The sequence below is a fragment of the Alligator mississippiensis genome, chromosome 2 (genome assembly GCF_030867095.1).
Source record: "Alligator mississippiensis isolate rAllMis1 chromosome 2, rAllMis1, whole genome shotgun sequence".
Taxonomy (NCBI): Eukaryota; Metazoa; Chordata; order Crocodylia; family Alligatoridae; genus Alligator; species Alligator mississippiensis.
Window position 1 is genome coordinate 125,219,232 of NC_081825.1, and position 19,883 is coordinate 125,239,114.

General features: G+C 40.6%; 1 protein-coding gene across 27 annotated transcripts in view; it reads right to left on the reverse strand.

Moving 5' to 3' along the window:
• Nucleotides 1-502: 502 nt before the first annotated feature.
• Nucleotides 503-19,883, reverse strand: part of ANK2 (ankyrin 2) — a 699,650-nt gene continuing 680,269 nt past the window's right edge. For 17 of the 27 annotated variants that reach the window (XM_059722104.1, XM_059722109.1, XM_059722108.1 and 14 more), the window contains 5 exons: nt 17,717-17,809; nt 16,807-16,890; nt 14,334-14,498; nt 12,723-12,905; nt 2,664-2,772 (listed from right to left, as the gene is read on the reverse strand). In XM_059722104.1, the coding sequence (XP_059578087.1) occupies nt 2,758-2,772; nt 12,723-12,905; nt 14,334-14,498; nt 16,807-16,890; nt 17,717-17,809 (540 nt within the window). In that variant the 3' untranslated portion in view covers nt 2,664-2,757. Of the gene's footprint in view, nt 2,773-7,190; nt 7,283-12,722; nt 12,906-14,333; nt 14,499-16,806; nt 16,891-17,716; nt 17,810-19,883 lie in introns of all 27 variants that reach the window. The other 10 variants (XM_019495207.2, XM_059722110.1, XM_059722123.1 and 7 more) reach the window with 3 other exon arrangements.

Sequence of the window (19,883 nt, forward strand, 5' to 3'; positions counted from 1 at the left end):
TGCATTAAACTTGCCTTACGTTGTCAGTGGTTAGAAGGGATATAAATCAGGGAAGAGTTTTGTCCTATATGTTTCAGGTTAAGTAACCTGGATTAACAGTTTCCATACTTCCAGGTGTAAAGTCATGGGTACTAAGAAATATAATCTGGCCCATATTTGTGCCTGCTACAGACAAAACAATTGAAGGGTAAATGTTGCCCTTGGTGCCCAAACACATCAATACAATCCAATGTTCATTACTAAAAAGCCATCATTACCATCACTATTATGCTACCTATCAGATCCTTATACTATGATGTGATAACTGGAGATACATGTTAGTCCTTAATGTTGAGCCCTACATCCTAAAGGTAACCTTGAGGGGTATGTGCTTATATTGGAATCTTGACACTTTATGTAAAAGTAATTCAGTGTTGAGGATGTGGGACCATTGGGACATTGAAGTTAGGACAGACGTTCTTCCCTAACACATTGCTAGTAAAAGAGAACATGCCATTATTGCTACATTTAACACTTGTACATTTTATTTAATTAAATCAGCCATTGTACACATTGCAGCTATGTATTGTTAGTGTTTGTATTTTTTTTAAATCTTTAACTAATACATGCCCTCATAGATATATTCAGTGTTATCACCATGGGAACAAGATGCTGATTCATCAACTTAAAATTCACTTCTTCTCACAGTATTCAAGTTCTTTGATAACACAGCAAAAATTCAAAATTAAAAAGGTGAATAACCATTATGTTGTTACACAGAACATCATCTGCACCGCAAGTAACACAACAGAAATGCATTTCTTTAGCGCCCCCGTTCTTGAAGGTCATCTGGTGATGTCCTTGACACTAAGAAAGCCATGGTGTATCTTGAAATATTTCATCATGGTTCTCTTTCATTTTGGCTGCCAAAAAATGCTCGTTTCCTGTTTGACTGCCAAAAACAGTTAGCACAGTGCCTTGTTTTGCCTGCAGGAAATCGAACCTCCCATGATATTTTGCTTTTTTGGCTTCATTACTTTAATGAGGAAGTGCCCTTGTTTTGTGGTGGGTTTTTTGTTTTGACTTTCTGAGCACTGAGTGAGTCACTTTTTTTTCCCCACAGAAGAGTAAAATGCCTGATACGTTTGGAAAAATTTCACTCACCCCATGGAGGCCTCAAATCATTCTTCTCCTTTTTTGAATATACTTTTCCTTTATCAAATAACTAAACTGTATCTTTATATGTATATATATATTATATGTTAAAATACTACAGAGCTCCAACCACTAGTAGAATAAGGTATAGGGCACAAAATATTTCAATCTTTTATATTCCCTTCTTTGAAAATAAAAGTGCAGAAATGCTATTATGATTTTCAGAGGGTTTGTTTAGAAATATATAAACAAAGAAAATATTAACAAAAATTGCAAGGATTCTGCTCTAGTGAGCAAAATTAAAATAACCAAACAAACAACTTAATTTGAAGGTAAAAACTGCTCGCTCAGTGCTAAGAGGGCTAACACGTCATTGACATGATTAGAAGAGGGTTTGGTTTTGAGTTTTCAAATGCCACATGCATGTATCAGATAAGAGACAATCTTGATAAATCATGGTGAATTACTTAATCTCTTTGTATAGTGGAAAGTCTTTCTCCCATAGTTATCTACAGTGCAGTGGCCAGCAGGAAGTACCACCAATAAGACAATGTAGTTTGCTAAAGCAGTGATGAAAACAGGAAACTACTGTAGTTATAGCTGTTTAAAACACCCTGCCACATGTCCAGATCTAAAAGATTTTAATACCGTATGCAAATGTGCCATAGATATAGCTGCTAGCAAGTTGTTTACCTATTTTTTTTTTTCTTCTGGAAATCCTTAAGTGGCTGTCCAAGAGTCTTAAAAGTATTGATGGCAACAGTCAGCTGTAATTTCATGGGAACAGCTGCATTTTAAGGGTAACAATCTGACTCTTAGAGCCTTTAATTATGATAGATCACTAAACTGGAAGTCCTCTGGATGCAGTAGATCTGCAATGCTTCCTCTCCAGTGGGTCTGTGTTCAGTAGATTGTGTTAGCAATATTTTTAATAATCGCTGTTCATCAGTTTTGATAGACCTTGTAATCCACGAAGCTATTTCTAATCGTAGGCAGTGAGTTTTCTTTCTTCTTTTTTTTGCAGTCTTATAAGTCCAAGCACTTTAGCTACGTACAGTTTACACATTAATCTCTCTTCTTATGATGCATGTACATAGACACTTGAAGAGGCCTGTGGATGAAGCTGGCTTGACAAATGCATTTTCATGGAGCTAGTGCAGAAGCAAAGGCAGAGCAAAAAGTGGCAAAGTTGACAAGTTCTCAATTCAGCACAAAGACGGAGGCTTAGTGGATAAATCATCCTGAACGAAGGATGCTATCTTTGGTCACAAATTAGCTTTCGGGTTTAAAAAAAAGGAAAAGAAAAAGAAATAAACAAACTGAATTCACTGCATATGCCATGTCAGTGTCTTCCAGTGATTATGTAAGTTACAGAGTCTACATCTATAGAAGATTGTGAATGCTGCACACTAGATGGATGGATATGTGTTCTATTGTGGAGATGTGGTGGCTTCTTGTTTAGCCTCTTGTTTCCAGTCCTCTTTGCAAAAATGTCTAAGAAGTTGCTGCAGGTCATGCTGGAGGTCATCCTGCGGTAGTGCTTCTGGTACATCCTCCAGCTGTTCCACATGAACATGTTTTCCATACTGGTCCTTCACCACAGTCCTCTTCTGTGTGCTGGCTTTATTCATTGTTGTCCTAAAGAGAAATTGTCAGTAGAGAATAAATGTGGATTTCCCCCTCTCCTCCTTGCCTCTGCCACCCCGCTTACCTGAGCTGTACTCTCCTACAATTTTAGAATTTTAAAATTTCTCTTCCCTGAATTGCATTAAATAGCCCGATACCTTTTTTAGGGGGACTAATGGACTGATAAGGCTCTGGGACTGTAGATTACATGAGAAGATCTGTAGCCATCAACAATCTAACCCAAACGCTGAACTCAGACCATCCAAACACATTCTGATTCAAAGCTTAAATGGATGACATACCCAAACCAGATTTCCTGTTTCAACTAGCTTTTCACAATACAAACCAATAGGAGCTCTTGGATTTTTGTCACAATAATTATGCCAAGCAACTTTATATGACAGTGAAATACATACTCTATTCTATGGGCATGCTATCTAATGAAGGCCATTGCATTTGTTAGGTTCTCCTTCAAAACACAGGGCACTTTTATACTTGCTCCAGGGGTGGGAGATGGTGCTTTAATTAGAGCAGCTCCGAGAGCTATTCTAATTAAAGCACCACCGCATCCCATGTATCAGCATCCCCGTGCTTAAAAATGGTGATGGAGATGCTTGAACTAAAGCTCATCAACTGAGCTTTATTTCAAGTGCCCCCACTGCCATTTTTAACCATGGGGACACTGATGCATAGGATGCAGGAGGTTGCTGGAGCGTGGTAATTGCCACACTCCAGCAGACTTGATTAACTGAGCCTGCTCCGACACGCTGTAATTACAGCACGTCAGAGCAGCCTCCGTGATCAAGTACAGGCACCCCTAGTGCCATCAGTTTGGTTAGTTACAGAACACCCCCCTTCTCGCCACTGTGCTATTTGATTCTGTACTCACCATTATCATTTCATTAGTCATTCAATTGCATTAATTTAATGTTACACGCTACTGTCTTGTTTAAAAAGTCATTCTAAATTTCTCCTCATTTCTTCCCCTTTCCAACTCCCTTGAAAGTGTTTTGATCTCCTGAATGCATTTCAAAACCTCACTCATAATCTTGAACAATTTCAAATGTTATAAAGACTGGCAATTGAAGCAACATGTAGGATTTGAAACTTACTTATTTTGACCTAATAAAAAATATATCCCTTTAAATTGATGCCCAGTGACTTGAAATATTGATCAAACAGTACTTTTTTTTTCTTTTTTTTTGTTTGCGTGCGCTGCATCCATAGATTAGTGCTTGAATACTTTGTATTTGTTAATAGTGCTTGCAAAGAAGAGAAAACACGTGTACAGTCAAAAGCATGCAGATATATATCTGAGATTTCAGTTGGGTTTGGGAATATCCTAGTTAACACTCCGTGGTTCTCCTGTCAGCATCCATCTGCATTTATTAATATCACCATCCTATAGAAATGCTTTTAACTGATATGCAACAAACTATTTTCACTATTTCCCAGTGTTTCAGCTTTGCAGTGACTAGCTAGAGGACAAAACAAATGACATCCTTATTTCTTCTGCATTTCTCTAAACCAGTGGTCTCCAAACTTTTTGGGTAGGAGATCACTTTTTTAATTAAAAAGCAACCCAAGATCTACCATCATGCCTGCTCCCCCTCTGCCCCCTGCAGGTCAGTCTGTGGGGTGGGAAGGGTGGGGGGGGAAGATCAAGGCAGAGGGACAAAAAATTATTTGGGGGCACGTATCCCCAGCAGGTAAGACTGTGGGGGAAGGGGCAAGGGGAAAGGAAAGGGTTGTGGGGGGTGAGGGAGACAGATCAAGACCCCAGCAGTGAGGGAGGGCACAAGCAGGAGCAGGGGATGGGGGGAATGGGGTCCTGGCTGATCCAGGTGGTGGGACAAGCAGATGCCCAGGGGCAAGTGTGATTGCGGTTTAACCTTTGTGCCCCAAGCCCTGCTGCAGCTAGCCTGGGCATGGCCTGATGCCATGTGCACCCGCCACCGGGCATGCAGGGGACAAGGCTCAGTCCAGCAGTGGGATGCATGTGGCATTAAGCTGCTCCTGGGCCAGCTGCAGTGGGGCTTGGGGCATAAAGACCAGCCCACAATGGCAGCCTCCTCCGCTGCACACAGATGGGGGGGGATGTGCCCCACGGGGCCTCTACTGGGGTACGCACAATGGCAGAAGCCCCCCGTGTCCCTGGATGAGTCGCCTGGGCTCAACCTTCCCACCACGTGCCTGGCTGGGACCCCACTCACCTTACTCCTGCCTCTGCTGAACTCTGTCCCTCACTGCGGGGGCCTCTATCTGACCCCCGCCCCTTCCCTCCCTCACGGACTGACCTGCTGGGTGGGGGGAGGCGCATATACACATGCACGCACATGCTCAGCCCCCCCCAGCCTGAGATTGACCAGTTGGTGACCACTGCTCTAAACACAACAGCCTTGCTGTTCTTCCTCTTACACATGATGAGGCAGAGGCATGTTTGCACAGGACTTCTGTGTAACTTCAGATGAGTCTGAACCTTTTTCATTGTTAATCTACATGATTTCATCCTGTGCTTTTTTTTTTTTTTTCCAGGTGATGTTCATCCCCAGTTGTATCTCTATCATATATTCTTTCCAAACAAATTATGTGCATTCATGGCGTTACATTCAGAGGCACTATAAGGGCAAAAAGATCCTGACCTTAGATGGTGAAATTAGTCTTCTGTTCTAAATAGACAGGAATGTATAAGGTCCCTAAGGAAAAAGGCATCCCCTAGGCCTGGTTTTTACTTTGGTTTCCACTCAGACATAAGTATTATACTCCACTCTTCAACACTGGTTTAAAATAGTCACAAGGAGACTGTATATGGCAGCCTTTCCTGTTGTGCTTTTCATTATATTCCTGGACAGAGCTTCCAGTCAGAAATTCAGAGCCAGCTCCAAGTTTTGGTTGGTAGAAAGCACATTCCTGGTAGATCCTGGCTACAATATCATTCTAACACTTCTGAGTGACGTTCTATCCATAATGGTCCAAGAGTTATGCAAGAGGCAAAAGTTTTTTGAGGTAGTATCTTTTCTTGGACTAACTCACTGGTTGGAATAAAATTAGACAAGCTTTTGAATGCAAGGCATTCTTCATCGGGTCTGAGGGGAAAAACAAGGACAGCAATAGTTAATGGTCAAATGGTTCAAAATAGTTAACGGTTAAAAGCAGGGGGTGCCTATACACAAGTGCAGAGGCTGTAGTTAATTGAGTCTGCTGGAGGATGGTAAATACCACACTCCAGCAGCCTCCCATGTCTCATGTATCAGTGTCCCTGCACTTCAAAATGACAGCAGGGGTGCTTGAAATAAAGCGCATAAGAACCTTGATATGTGAGATGCTGCAACACTTTAATTAGAGTGGCTCTTGGAGCTGCTCTCATTAAAGAGCTCCCCCTGACCCCTGGACCACATGCACACAGTGCCCAGAGCTGTCAGTTTAGAGGAGGAGGGGAAGGGGGAGGATTCCCAGAGAAGTAGACAAACAATCAGCAGAAGAAAAGAAGCTTGATTATTAGTAGATCAAGACCTATAAAAAGGGAGGATATAATAATAACAATAATAGTAACAATAATAATAACTTTCACAATAATAAAGCCCCTCCTTCTCTTTGGTATGTCTTTATCTTCCAGTAATCAAGCTTGACTTCTGTTACTGTTTGTCAACAGGGAATTTCTCTCCCCCACCTCCCACAACCTATCAGCCCTAGTCTCTGCTCTTAACAGTCAACTATCACTGGCCTTGCTTCCCTCCTCAGACTCAATGAAGAATGCACTGCATTCAAAAGCATGTCTAACTTTATTAGTTTCACTTTAATGCAACCAGTGAGTTGATACAATAACAGATATCACCCCCCCAAATCCTTGCCTCTTTCATATGTTAAAAGAAAGAAAAAGAAATACACACTTGACTTAAGTGCTGGTTTTGATTTCAAATAAATCTAAGCAGGATAAACTCTAGTACTTTGCTGCTGCTGAAAGGTCCTCCCCTGTCTTTACTGCATGATATAGTAGCAACACTAATGTTCATGATGAACTTCAATTCTCACTTACATGCATGTTGTATTGTACATGCATATACTAGTACTCAAATGGTGAAAAAACACATGTAAGACAATTGTATACTAACCTTGATTATTTTGTTAGCTCTAACAATCCATTGCATCTCCCTCATGCCTCTGCTGTAAAACCAATCTAGTATTATGTCTTGTCCCAACAACAGTGAATGAGTCTTTCAATATATCTAAGTGGAGAGCTTTCTAGTGTTTGAATTTTCCTTAATTTTCACTCTGTTAGCTTACATAACTTCGTATTTTTGCAGATAAAGCTTTAGGTCCTGCCAAAGGGCCATAATTTAGATTTCAGAAATCATTTCACTTGCATACAATTTTGGTGTTAGTTTGTTAATCCTTTTCAACCAAAACTTCACTGCCATGCCAACTCAAACCTTTTAATAACTGATCCATCCTCTTTCAAGATCTCTTTCTCTACTAAAGTAGGGAGCTGGATTTTTGTCTGGTTACCTGCGTAACTCAATGCCTACAGTGAAACACAAAACAAAATCCTACAATAACTGTACTGCATATTTAAATATTTTCAAGTTAGTGATAGTAAAGCTGAAAAAAAAAATTCAGAAGTCAAGGAGGAAACAGGCACGAATCACAGTTCAGCACCTCACTGCCCCTTATGCCCTTGAAAAATCTTCTCTAAAATATAAATCCCCACTGAAGAATACTTTCAGTTCCAGTATGGAAAGCAATATTGTTCAGTACTATTTCCTTTGACTACCTAGCTGCATTGATATCCATCTACAACAGCTACTACAGCAACCCTCTTTCCTGCAACAGAAAGACTTGAGGCATCTACATCTTTCAGGGCAATTTTCAGCTGCCATTTCCCACTCTTTCTGCCCCGCATCTTCCTTTCTTCTAGAATGCCCACCTCCTCCCAGTATTAGCACATAGGTAAGACTAGCTGTTCAAACCCTTGACTGTGCTGAAAGGAAAAAAATACAAGAACTGAAAGCATCTCACTGCAGTACCACCTTTTTTTTTTTTTTTTTTGGATTTTTGCTGCTAATTAATAAGGTTTTCCTACTAGCTATGCATGAATTTGTTTGGGTTATTTTTCTCCTACCTTCTGTAATGTCGTTACCTGAATTAAACTTTGTTGTTTTCTAAGCTAATTCTTTGGACTGACACTGCTTCCCTCTTAAGCTATGTAAAGTCTATCATTTAATGCACTGGGAGTTGGGTCAGCTTCTTGGGACTACATTTATAAGGGTGATTTAGGTGCCAGCATTTTGGCACCTGGATTGTTCACAAAAAATCCTTGCTCAGCTCTTGCCTAACTTTATAGGTATAAATTTCTGCCACTAGACAGGCTCATAACTACATATATAGTCACAGCACTGAGCTGTTCAGCATCTCTTTCTATCCACAAAATCGAATCTGATAGGCACCCCTATACCTGACACACTGCATCACCATCAGAAGGAACTAGTAGTCTCCTTATACCTAAAAATCTGGTGATTAGAATATCATTGCCTTGGAGTGGGGAAGCCTGGGATCAATTCCTTCTTTTCCCTGATGTGGACAGATCTCCCACCCAAATATAATGTACATTAGTGAGTTACAGAGCGTTCTGAGACAGTCTCTCTCATTCTATTCAAAGCTAGTCTCTTTTGCACAAATAATTAAATATTCAATGGGAAAGAGAGTGATTCTAGCCCAGTGATTTAAATCATTTCTGGGGAAAATCCAGGTCCATCCTTCCTCTAATGAATATTTACCACTGCAGGTTTGGGACCAACTGGCTAAGCAGCAGCTCTACAGAAAAGGACCTGGGGGTTACAGTGGACAATTAACTGGATATGAGTCAGCAGTGTGCTCTTGTTGCCAAGAAAGCTAACAGCATACTGGGATGCATTAGTAGAAGCGTTGCCAGCAGATTGAGGGAAATAATTATTCCCCTCTATTTTGTACTGGTGAGGTCACATCTGGAGTACTGTGTCCAGTTTTGGGCCCCAAACTGTAGAAAGGATGTGGACAAATTGGAGAGAGTTCAGCAGAGAGCAACGATAATGGGTAGGGGGCTGGGGCACATGACTTCTGTTCCAGTGTTTCACCACCCTCCTAGTGAGAAAATTCTTTCTAAAACGCAGCCTAAACCTTCCTTTCCGTAACTTGAGACCATTGCTCCTTGTTCTGTCATTTGTCACTACTGAGAACAGTCTAGCTCCATTCTCTTGGGCACCCCCTTCAGGTAGTTAAAGGCTGCTATCAAATCCCCTCAGCCTCTCCTCAGAAGTCGTATTTAGGCAGGTTACCTAGAGAGCTGGTGGAATCTCCATCCTTGGAGGTTTTTAAGGCCCAGTTTGACAAAGCCCTGGCTGGGATAATCTAGTTGGGGATGGTCCTGCTTTGAGCAAGGGGTAGGACTAGATGCCCTCCTGAGGTCCCTTCCTACCCTAATTATCTATGATTCTGATTTATACTAAAAGGAACAACACCATCAAGAATGACATATATCTGAATGTCCTATACATCAGTGTTCGTAGTCTCTGAGTTCAAATCTTGCTTCAGACTAGACAGAGGATAGTGGAGAGAAGAAAATGTTGAGAGAACTAGATATATTTAATATGGTACAAAGGAGATTAAGGGGGACATGATAACCCCTTCCAAATATTTCTTACTGCCATCAAGGAAAAGGACTTGTTTTCTTATGCTGCAGATGGCAGGATACAACACAATGATTTTAAATAGCAAGCAAACAGATTTTAGCTTCAGGAGTGGAGAGGGAGTGGGGAAATTAACCTTCCTCACTGAGAGAACAGTGGGATGATGAAAAGAACTGCCGAGGAAGTTACAGGATTTCCTTGACTGGAGATTTTCAAGGAGACCCTGGATAGGCATTTATCTGGGATAGTTCAGTAGTGCATCTTGCATTTGTGCAAAGGCTTGGCCTAGATGATCCCTGAGGTCTCTTTCAGTCCTATGATTCTATGGTTCTGAATCTGTATCATAATGGGCAAAGCAAAACGTGTGCCTGTGCTTGTATTGTATTGTATTGTATTGTAAGATACAATTCTCCTCTTTTCCTTTACCTTAATGAAAGAGCTCTGATTCTCAGGCTTTGTGAGTTTGCACCCCATCACAACAGGGTCAGCTGTTTTCCCCTCCCTAATACTTCAGACTCCACCACTGATATCCCTCAGCTATGGGAATTGGGGGCAATCAGTGGCTGAGATTCACACATGCTCCCCCTAGGAACATTGCATGCCATCTCAGGGGCAGAAACACTGCCGTAGGGCATGTCTAAATTGACTGCAGTGGTGCTAAGGAGCACTGCTGCAAGAATGTGTTCTGTCCTTGATTGCCAAATGTTGGAAAATGTAAGGCAGCTGGTGACAGTGCCTGGTTAAAGTGGTGCTGACTGCATGTCACACAGCAGCTATACTTTGGAGGGGGGTGGGACAGGGAGGCAGTGTGCACAAAGAGGAAATTAATGGTTTAGAGTAGGGTGGTAAAAGTTTTGGCCCGAGGCAGAGTTGCCAAGTGGCACTTAAGCATTGCTTTCTGGCTTATATGAATCCCATTCTTTAGGGGTCTAGTACTTTGCATGCATTTCAGTAGCAGCAAGGATGCATATAATTTGGCCTGAACTTTGTACTACATAAACCCCAAGGAAATTGATATTTGATCTTTGTTTCCCATGTTTCCAGCCTCCTAATAACAATCCATATTTCTGTACTGGTACACACTGGGTTTTTATGTTACAATTTCTCCAGTGGCTGTTCTGGACTTGTGACAAAAATAAATGGAGGAAGGGAAATTCCTTGCTATTTTTTACAGGACAGTTTCTGTGATCCCATAATGATTTTTGCCTGACACCTTCTCTCTGGGCTGTAAAAAACAAACAAAAAAACCCAACCAACCTAACCAAAACTCTACTGTTGCTTCCCAATAGTTACTGAGCAGACAATGGCAATGGGTAGGGTGAGGAGTTTGCAGTCCATATGGAAACAAGTAGTATTCCTCCCTATCAAGGGTAAAGGAGAGAAATCTACATCAGTGTTGGTTCTTTCCTTTTACTCTTTCACAGAATGAAGCGTCTGAAAGCAGCAAACTGTGTTGGTGCATTTTCAGATTTATCTGCTCAAAAGTACTTTCAGATTTATTTCAACCCCTCTGTATTTTCAATTTGCCATGAAACTCAACACTGGACCTCAGGGGAGCCTTACAAACAGAATCTAGTATTACTGTGAGGCGGGGACCAAAAATCCGTGACAATAATATGTAAATAAAAGGAAGGACCCCTGGAAAATCTTTTTTCTGCTTATACAAATCAGACAGGCTAATTGATTATACGGAGACAGATCACAAAACATTAGGAATGTATGGGGGCAAAAGGATTGTAAAATTGGCCCTAACACATTGTAATGCTGTCGTTCTTAATCCAAGTGGAATAAAAGACAGATGTTAACATTTTCCAAACAAATATTACAAATATTAATTCTTAGATTACAGAAAGGCTTAATTAATAAATATCTTAGAAAAACTGCAGTGCTTGCATAAATAATTGCAAAAAAAAATCATAGAATCATAGAAAATGAGGGCTGGAAGGGACCTCAGGAGGCTATCTAGTCCAACCCCCTGCTCAAAGCAGGACAGTATATTTGTTTCACTTTTGTATAGATACAGGGAATTTGAACTGATCAGAACATGTTTTAGAAAGACAAAGCAGATGATAAATTGGAATGGAATTTCTTATTTATATTAAAATTACTTAATCTTTATCTGTAGCCATTTCCAACCCTTCGTCGTTCCCTTCCCCCAGCTATACCTACTTGATTAGAAACTGATGCTGTTAAATCTATGCAACCCAACTCTACCACATAAACATACCATTTTAAATAACTGAATGTTAAGTGTCTAAATGTTAGCTAAATCCTACCAGTGTTTGGATACAGAAAAGCCTCTATTTCATACAAGATTTGGTCAAGTACTTGGAAGCAAATTCATTAATCATTAGAATTAAACCATGCAAAGATATTTTATGACATATTGGGCCCCTTTACATGTGCAGGTAAAAGCATGATGGGATCTAATGTGTGATCCACACTTTCATGCCTCCTGCCATGCCACACATGCATGGCAGGAGGCATGACTGTGGGATTATACACTAGATCCCATTGTGCCTTATTGCTGGTGAAGGAGGAACCTGATCCTGGGCTCCCTTTGCACCCACAAGAAGCATGCTCCTGTAGCTGGCAGCCCCCTCAGCTGAGAGGCTTCCAGCTTTGGGGGCACCCAGTGTCTCCCCTAAGGCTAGGAGATACAGCTGCCACAAGCTCTCCACTTCAGGAGTGCATAAAGCCCCCAAGGCTGAGAGATTGCAGCTGTACCTCACGACTGCTGGGATCCAGCTGGGTCCTGGGACTGGGAAGCACATTGCAGGGACCCACCATCCACAGCTCTGAGTACAGGCAGCTGCAGGGTGCTGCTGGGACCCAGAGTCAGCAGCTGCTGGGGCTCAGAGTCCCCTCAGTTGCAGCACTCCCAGCTTCAGCTGGGCATGGTGCACCCCTGTGTCAGAGGAGACCCTGCTACACATGCCAATTAAAGCTTGAAAACAACCAGCTCTAAAGTTAGTACACATTTTCAAGATCTAATTGTATAGCTGGTTGGAGCTTTTTTTATGGTGTGACTGGTACTCTGCATGAGTAGCTGGTCCCAAGGTAACTGCATAATTAACCAGTTAATTGTGTGATACCTGTAATGTGTAGAAGGGGCCAGTTGCTTACAACAGGGAGGGACTGGAGTCACTCTCCAGCAAGGTCCCCACCAGTCCTATGTGCCACCTATGCAACCGCATGGACTTCAGTGGGACTGCGTGGGTTTATATGGACCAAACTGTTCTCCTCTATTTCGGAATATTGTCACATTAGTTCAAAGCTTTCATTTGGAAGGCACTTTACCTCTTCAAAATCCTCTTTGGCTGATGGAAGATCAGTGGCTAAGCTAGCATCTCCCAGGTGTTTCTCCATTCTTTCTCCTTGTACCAGGGTGGTCTTTACAACTTTGCTGACCTTACGGCCTTCCACTGGTTCAGACTGAAATTCTGAGGCACTAGACAAAACAGTGGGCTCAGAGAAGGTCACCTGGTGGGTGAGATGATGGGAATATTAGGTGTGCATTATATAACATACAGGTATCTCTTTTGCCTGTTCTTATTTAACCACTTGCTCAAATTATTTCTTTTGAAAATATTTTGAACAGCAATAAATAATATCTCACTTTCTGTGGAAAGATGCTCTGTGTGTGTAACTTAACTGTTCTAAAGTGAAGTATGGGTTATATCTATTTAATAGATTCTGCATTGTACGCAAGGTATCTTTGTGAATTCAGGTAGTCTAAGTCAGCATGCAGTTCAGCGCCAGTGTCCTTAGCCTGAGCCTTGACAGGGTAAAATTGCTCATGTTGCTATGGGAAGACAGTGAAATTCAAATTTAGAAGCTGAGTATTTCTACACTGCAGGCTGTTGTATAGACTTCCCCATGCTTAGCATTATTGAAAACAAAAGGATTAGGAAAGCTGGAAGTACTGCTTCTCTGCCTAAATCCTTGCTGGATTGTATCAGCTACCTGGATTTGAATTGTGTCTTCAGAGGAAAATTTTTAAAAGATATGGACTCCCATGTTATGCTAATGTTGTGCTAATGAAGCCACAGAGAGGCAAGTTAAAACATTTTATTCATATTTAAATAAAATTAAAGAAATGTTTCATATTATAAAGTATTTATGGAGTTTTATGTTCAATTATGCACAAAGACTTTGCTTTCTTTCCATCCCAATTTCTCATGCAATAATGTATACCAAGTATTAATGTTTAGAAGGATATAGGTGGGGAAAAATAATTCTAGTAATTTCTAAAATCAGCTGTTCTCTAGCATAAGGTAGAGCTAGCAACAGCAAGAATTGTCATGGTCTCCTCTGTAAGGACATATTACTTGAGGGTACGGATTGATGCCAAAGCTATGCTGTACATCATAAAAGGAAAGTTTTTTACCTTTCCAAAGTCATGTTCTACTAACCTGGACTTCTCATCTGGCAGGGTCAAGTCTGAATGGCACAGCTGAAATGAGTTGTTGTCAACTGAGATTCTACACTGCTAAAATCGTTGTTAGGCTTAGTTTGTGCATGGCCATAGGCATATCTTCTCTTGGAGACTGAATTTGCTATTTTCCACCAATAGACCGTTTACATTTACTTTATGTTAAAATTAAAAAAAACTAACAAAAACAAAGCAAAACAAGTGAAGACTGAAAAGATGCTCCTGATCATGAGAAGCTGCTTGTTTTATTCTGAGGCCCTATCTGGAATTTAAAAAATTAAATTTTAATCTAAAACACAAAGATGAGAAATCTATATTCAGTTCTTGGTACTGACCTCACAATCTATTCAAACATTTTCTGTTACACTTGGATGGCATGACTGGCTTAAGTTATGAGGAAGATTCACAGCAAAAGAGTAAGTAAGCTATTCATTCAGTGGCTCTGTGCCATTACAAGGAATCTGGGAAAGTCTAACCTCAGACTGCTCACTGTCGCTCTTCAGCACAACCCGCTTTACAACTTTGGAATACCCGTCTCCTTCTTTTACTGTAACAGGTTCTTGTGGTGCTCCCTGCATTATGACTTCTTCTTTTTCTGTGCCATCTGGAGAAACATACCGCCTGATGATCTTTCTGGTTACCTAAGGGGATGAAATAAGTAAAACATACTTTGTTTTCATAGCATTCAGGTGTTACAGATGGCATACTTAACTGTGATGGAGCTTAACTGACATTTATACTGTATGAAGCACCTTCTAGCCAAGTATCTCTAAATATTTTGCCAACACTAACATGTGAAGCCTTATAAAAGTAGTATAATACTTAACTTTATTAACATTATTTCGCTAATTGGTAAACACAGTCAGAATAAAAGAATGATATCTTGGCCTCACATGAAGACCAAGGGAGTTTTGCCATTGAGTTCAGTAGGGCCAGGATTTCACACTAAGGAGACATTCAGTTTCCCCTGGCAGAGTCACTGCTCTCCCAGGAGAAACCATGAGTATACAGGCTTTTTCTCTCAGAGTAAAAATGGCCACTCTAGGAGAAAATAACCTGGAAACAAACAAGGTTAAATCACTTCCTGGAGAATTTCCCAGGGAGAGTGAGTGTCTATACATGCTGTGGCTTCTCTCAAAGAAGAACATAGACCTACAGCATACCCCCACTCAGAGAGACAGTATGTGGCTTGCTGGACTCTGCCATTCCAGTAGGGAGCAAAATGCACCTTCTTCACAATCCCCAAATTGTACTGCAGGGAAACACAAGATGATCATGGGCAGACAGGGTCAATCAATCAGGGCTGCCCTATGTACTGCTGCCATCTGTCACTAGGTAGATTAAGGGAGCCTACAAAGCACATGTGTGTGCACAGGGTCCCCCCTGGCTGCACAATCCTCACTACAAGCTCTCCACTCCTCAGGGCATCAGCTCTCAAATATCTGTACATGCCGCTCTGGGTAAGTTTTTCTGCCAGGTGAGCAAACCTGAGTGAATTCTTTCAGATTATTTGAATGTGTGTAAACAGCCTAAGGGATTTGCCCAGAAAACCCACAGCAAGATGGCACACATTACCTTGTTGTCTGTCATTTCTAAGGTATCTATCTAACTTCTGAAAATTGAATTTGTATTCATCATTTAAAATCTAATTCAATTAAAATAAACTCAGCTACTCAGCCAGGACTACTGAGAAGAGAAGAAAATCTAAGCATTTGGGTTCTTCAATCCCCTGTTTGCATTCTGTCACTCTTAGATTAAATTGTGTTTTCTCCACAAGTGAGCCCAAGGGAGACAGGGGCAACTCATTTTAACCCAGTTCAAAAGGGGATTGGATCAATTCTTGACGGCAAGGTCCATCAGTAGGTATCGAATACAGTAGAAAGGGAGGCAGTCTCTGAACCAGGACTTCCTAAACCTCTGAATGTCAAAAGCTGCAATGGGAGAGGAGCAGAAAATTCTGGACATGCCTTGTTCACCCTTCCCCTCAGCAATTTCTCTTTGCCACTGTGACACAGGATACTGGACTTGTTGGGAACATGCTCTGACCCAGTAAATAGAATTCCTTTTAGAGTTCTTACAGTGCTTATTGTTTAGGTGACTAGTCACCTAGTGAAATGCGCAGCCTGAAGTTGATGCCTACAATGAGACCCATTAAAGCAAGCACAATGAGCATGAAGCCAGCAAAGCTAGGCAATAGGAAATGCTAAAAAGAAGGGCATGTCTTAAGCCCACTGCTGTCTTTGTGACTGACTTTGTCACCTTACTCTGAGCTACCGGGATGCAACTCTCTCTGATCAGGAATCACAGATTTGAACTTATTCTGGAGTTAAGCACCTAAACCAGCCCAAACTAACTAAAAAGCAATTAGCCCAATTAGTCACTTGAGCAGGGACTTGACCCCAAGTAAGTGTTTAACTACTAGGCTGGCAGTTCATGCTAGCTCTTGGTCTCTGGCTTAATGCAAAATGGAAGACCCAGAGCAGAAACTTAGATACCCTCCAAGGTTAAGTAGCAGCTGAATAGAGTTTTTGAGAATCTAAATTTTGCAGCTAGGGATCTAAAATGGCAGTTAGGTACCTTAGACACTTTGTGGATTTGGATCTTAAATTTCACGGAAATTCAATCAAATTTATGCTCTGAAGTGAAGCCTCTCATACACTGTCTACTGATTTTTTCCCATTGGAAATGGGAATTTATTAAAATTGAAATACTGAATGAATGAAATACGAAGACTAATCAGAATTTCACTGTCAATGGACAACAGAAAAATGCTCATTTTAAAAACAAAACATACATTTAATAATGTAAGTTCCAGTTCCTTTGGGACTCTACTCTCAGTGCTTTATTTTAAATTTTGTTAATGGCGTTTCCATTCCTAGGTAACTTAGGTGCTTTCAAAAATTTTATCTAAAGGCAGTAAGAATGTATGAGGGGCTATAACTGCAATACCTTCTTCATGACTATATGGCCATGCTCATCTGTGTACTGCTCCTCGGTTACGGTTTCTGGTGGCATTTCAGGTATCTCATCTGCCTGTGTAGCAAAGAACAAAACATAATTAGGTAATATCTTGCTGCAAATTGTTGCTTTAAATCAGTGGTTCTCAACATTTTTGATTCTGGGCACCTCTCATTCCATTCAAGGCACCCCTCAGAAAATGCCAGCTCTTGAGTTTCACTCATTTCTTTATTACAGAAAAATAATAGAATAATGCTTCTGTTGCAAAGAACTCTGAAAGTACATGATAGATCAAAATGTTTTTGATGCCCTGGATTCCTGTTTGAAATCTCTGGGTTTATCTTGCGAGCCATAGGTAGGTAGCAGTGCTAATACTGCATGGCCCCCTTAAAAGCATTTTGCAGCACCCTGGCACCATGGTTGAGAAGCACTGTTTTAAATAAACAACATTATATTTATTAGTTGGTTCAAAGTAAGAGTGAAAAGGGGGTCAAGAAGCATTCATACTGAGTTGTTACAAACGCCAAAAAAAAATCTGTAAATGAATATTAAAAGGCATGCAAAGGAAGTTATCCCAAAACTAACAGGCAAATAAATATTAGCTAACTGGACAGTAGGTAAGGCTGAAAAAGCAACATAAAGTCCTTATCCGCCTAATGAGGCATCTCCAGAGTGCATGGTAGGTTTGACATTCCCACTCCAAATCACTCATTTATCTCCTGTTTTCCCTCCTCCTCCCCCGCTACATAAGAACAAGAGTATAAAAGTTATGTAATGGCCATGCAATATTCAGAAGCATTCCAACTTCATAAATGCAGTACTAGTCAAGTGGTTGAATCAGCAGCAGTCCAAGGGTTGGGGTAGTGGGGAAGGTTCTGATACGTGTAACCATGACATGTACCTGAATAATCACCCGGCGACGAACGACCCTGGTAGTTACCATCTCTTCCTCATCTGAGCTGGTCTCCAGCTCACCTAATTCCTCCGCTAGCTCCTAGTGGAATCATGGAAGCATTTTTCTATTTATCATACTGATGTTGCATGTAATGCTAGTAGTACTTGTGACTTTTCTAATGTATTTATTTGAAATCACCATCTGCCTTGAAGTTTTGATTCAAGGATTTTGGCTTCTGTATTTTCTCTTTGTGTAATGTTTATGCAAAGAATGAACAGTTTTTGGCCATTCTTCTTTGATTTGGACTCTGAGCTCAAGGAAAATAATGCTTCTGGTACAGAGGATAATATATTTTTGGAGTACACAGTCAACCTATTCTAAAGGATACTTTTACTGGCAGTTGTCACAACCTAGTTATCACAATGCTATTTAAAATTGCTATGTCTAGAACATGAGGCATTATCAATATGAAGCCAGTTGTGTACCGCTTTTTATAAATGCATTGCCAAAATTGTATATGTCTGTTTCTTATCTTCTCCACTATGAACAGAATAGCACTGCATCTATGCACTGGGGCTGGTTAGATTAACTAGGAGAAAAAACAACAATCCGTTTAATTCCTGGCACTGTGAATGCACATAGCAACAATTAATAGCAAGTCTTTAGCTTCTTCTCTGTCTGCATAGGGGAGAATCTGAGGAGGAAATGAGCAATTTACAATGCACAACATCTGCAGAGAGTAATAAGAAAGTCACAAGGAAACCGATTTAGTCTCCTACTGTCCTAACAACGCTGATTATTATCAGCACATATGGAAAAATAATTAATATAGCAGTAAAAAAAAATAGCTAAAAGGACAATATCAATGATAGGAAAAGAGTTTAACTTCCCTTGGTGTTAGGGAAGTATGTTAGAATAGTTTTAATGATTTAGCGGTGAAGAAACCAATTTATTATAAACTCGTATTTGATGCTGAGCAAACCAATAACTGAAGAGAAAGAGAATGTTTTCCATTGAGGCAGAAATGTCATTAATGACAAATGCATCAGTTAAAATTAGACATGGGCAGGAACAAAAATGCCGGAATCAGCCTAGACTCAGCTTTGGGCCCTCTGCCAATATACCCTGGAGCTAATGGGTAATCAAACTGGAGAATGGTATATAGTATTTTGACACCTCGACTTTAATTCTCATGAAAACTTCCCCACTGAAATCTGTAGGGCTATTAATTCCCAAGACACAGACATGCTCACTTTGAAAAAGTTCCAATCCATTTATACCTCATCAATTTTCCTTCTTGCTCCCATGTAACTCTCCCATTATGCACCGAGGAGCCCTGCTTACTCTTTCATAGTTTATAATGGGGAGAGAACTAGCGCAAGACTCTGCTGTCACTGATAAACTGTTCAACATCACAGAACTTAATGTAATTGCAGAGATGCATATATTGCCAGAATTGTCTCAGTCAGACGAAGCTTAGCTGAAATAATTGGTCTATTAATATCAGTGGAGTAAAAGCCAATTTATACCAAGAAAGATTCCTCCTGCTTATGCATCCAGTCACTCAAACTCTAAAAACAACATTCATTCTAAGATATACCAAAGTGGTCTGGCACTGAATTTCAAATGACCTTTGCACTCATCAAAAGTTGCTCTAACACGCTTTTGTCTTTTGAGACACTGATCAAACATACAGGAAAAATTGCATCGTTTAGTTCGAGTAAAATAGCATAGTCTCAAACATAAGGATGGTCCCAAAACTTTGGATCAGACCTTTCAGGAGATTCACAAGAGGTTTGGTAATCTGATTTCAGGAACACTTACTAAATGTTTGTAAGTGCAAAACTATCTTTGCAGGCAATCAGAAGCAGAGACGTGGAGCAGACGTTCATCTGCCGACCCCTGTCCCTGACATGTAATATGCATCTGACTCCAGCTCTTCCCAAACATGCACCTTTCTTTTGAACTACATGACAAATTTTATACGCTCTGGAGTTTCAGAAGAGTGATTCACTTAAACAGCATTAACACTTATGCCTGTGGGGTTAAGTCTGGTACTTACTAGATGTGAAAATGGAAAATAAACTCCCAGTTTAAGGAGATAAAATCAAAACTGTGCTTTCCTTTAACTTCCCTGACAGAATCATCCTGTTTCCTCACTCTCTTCTCCTTC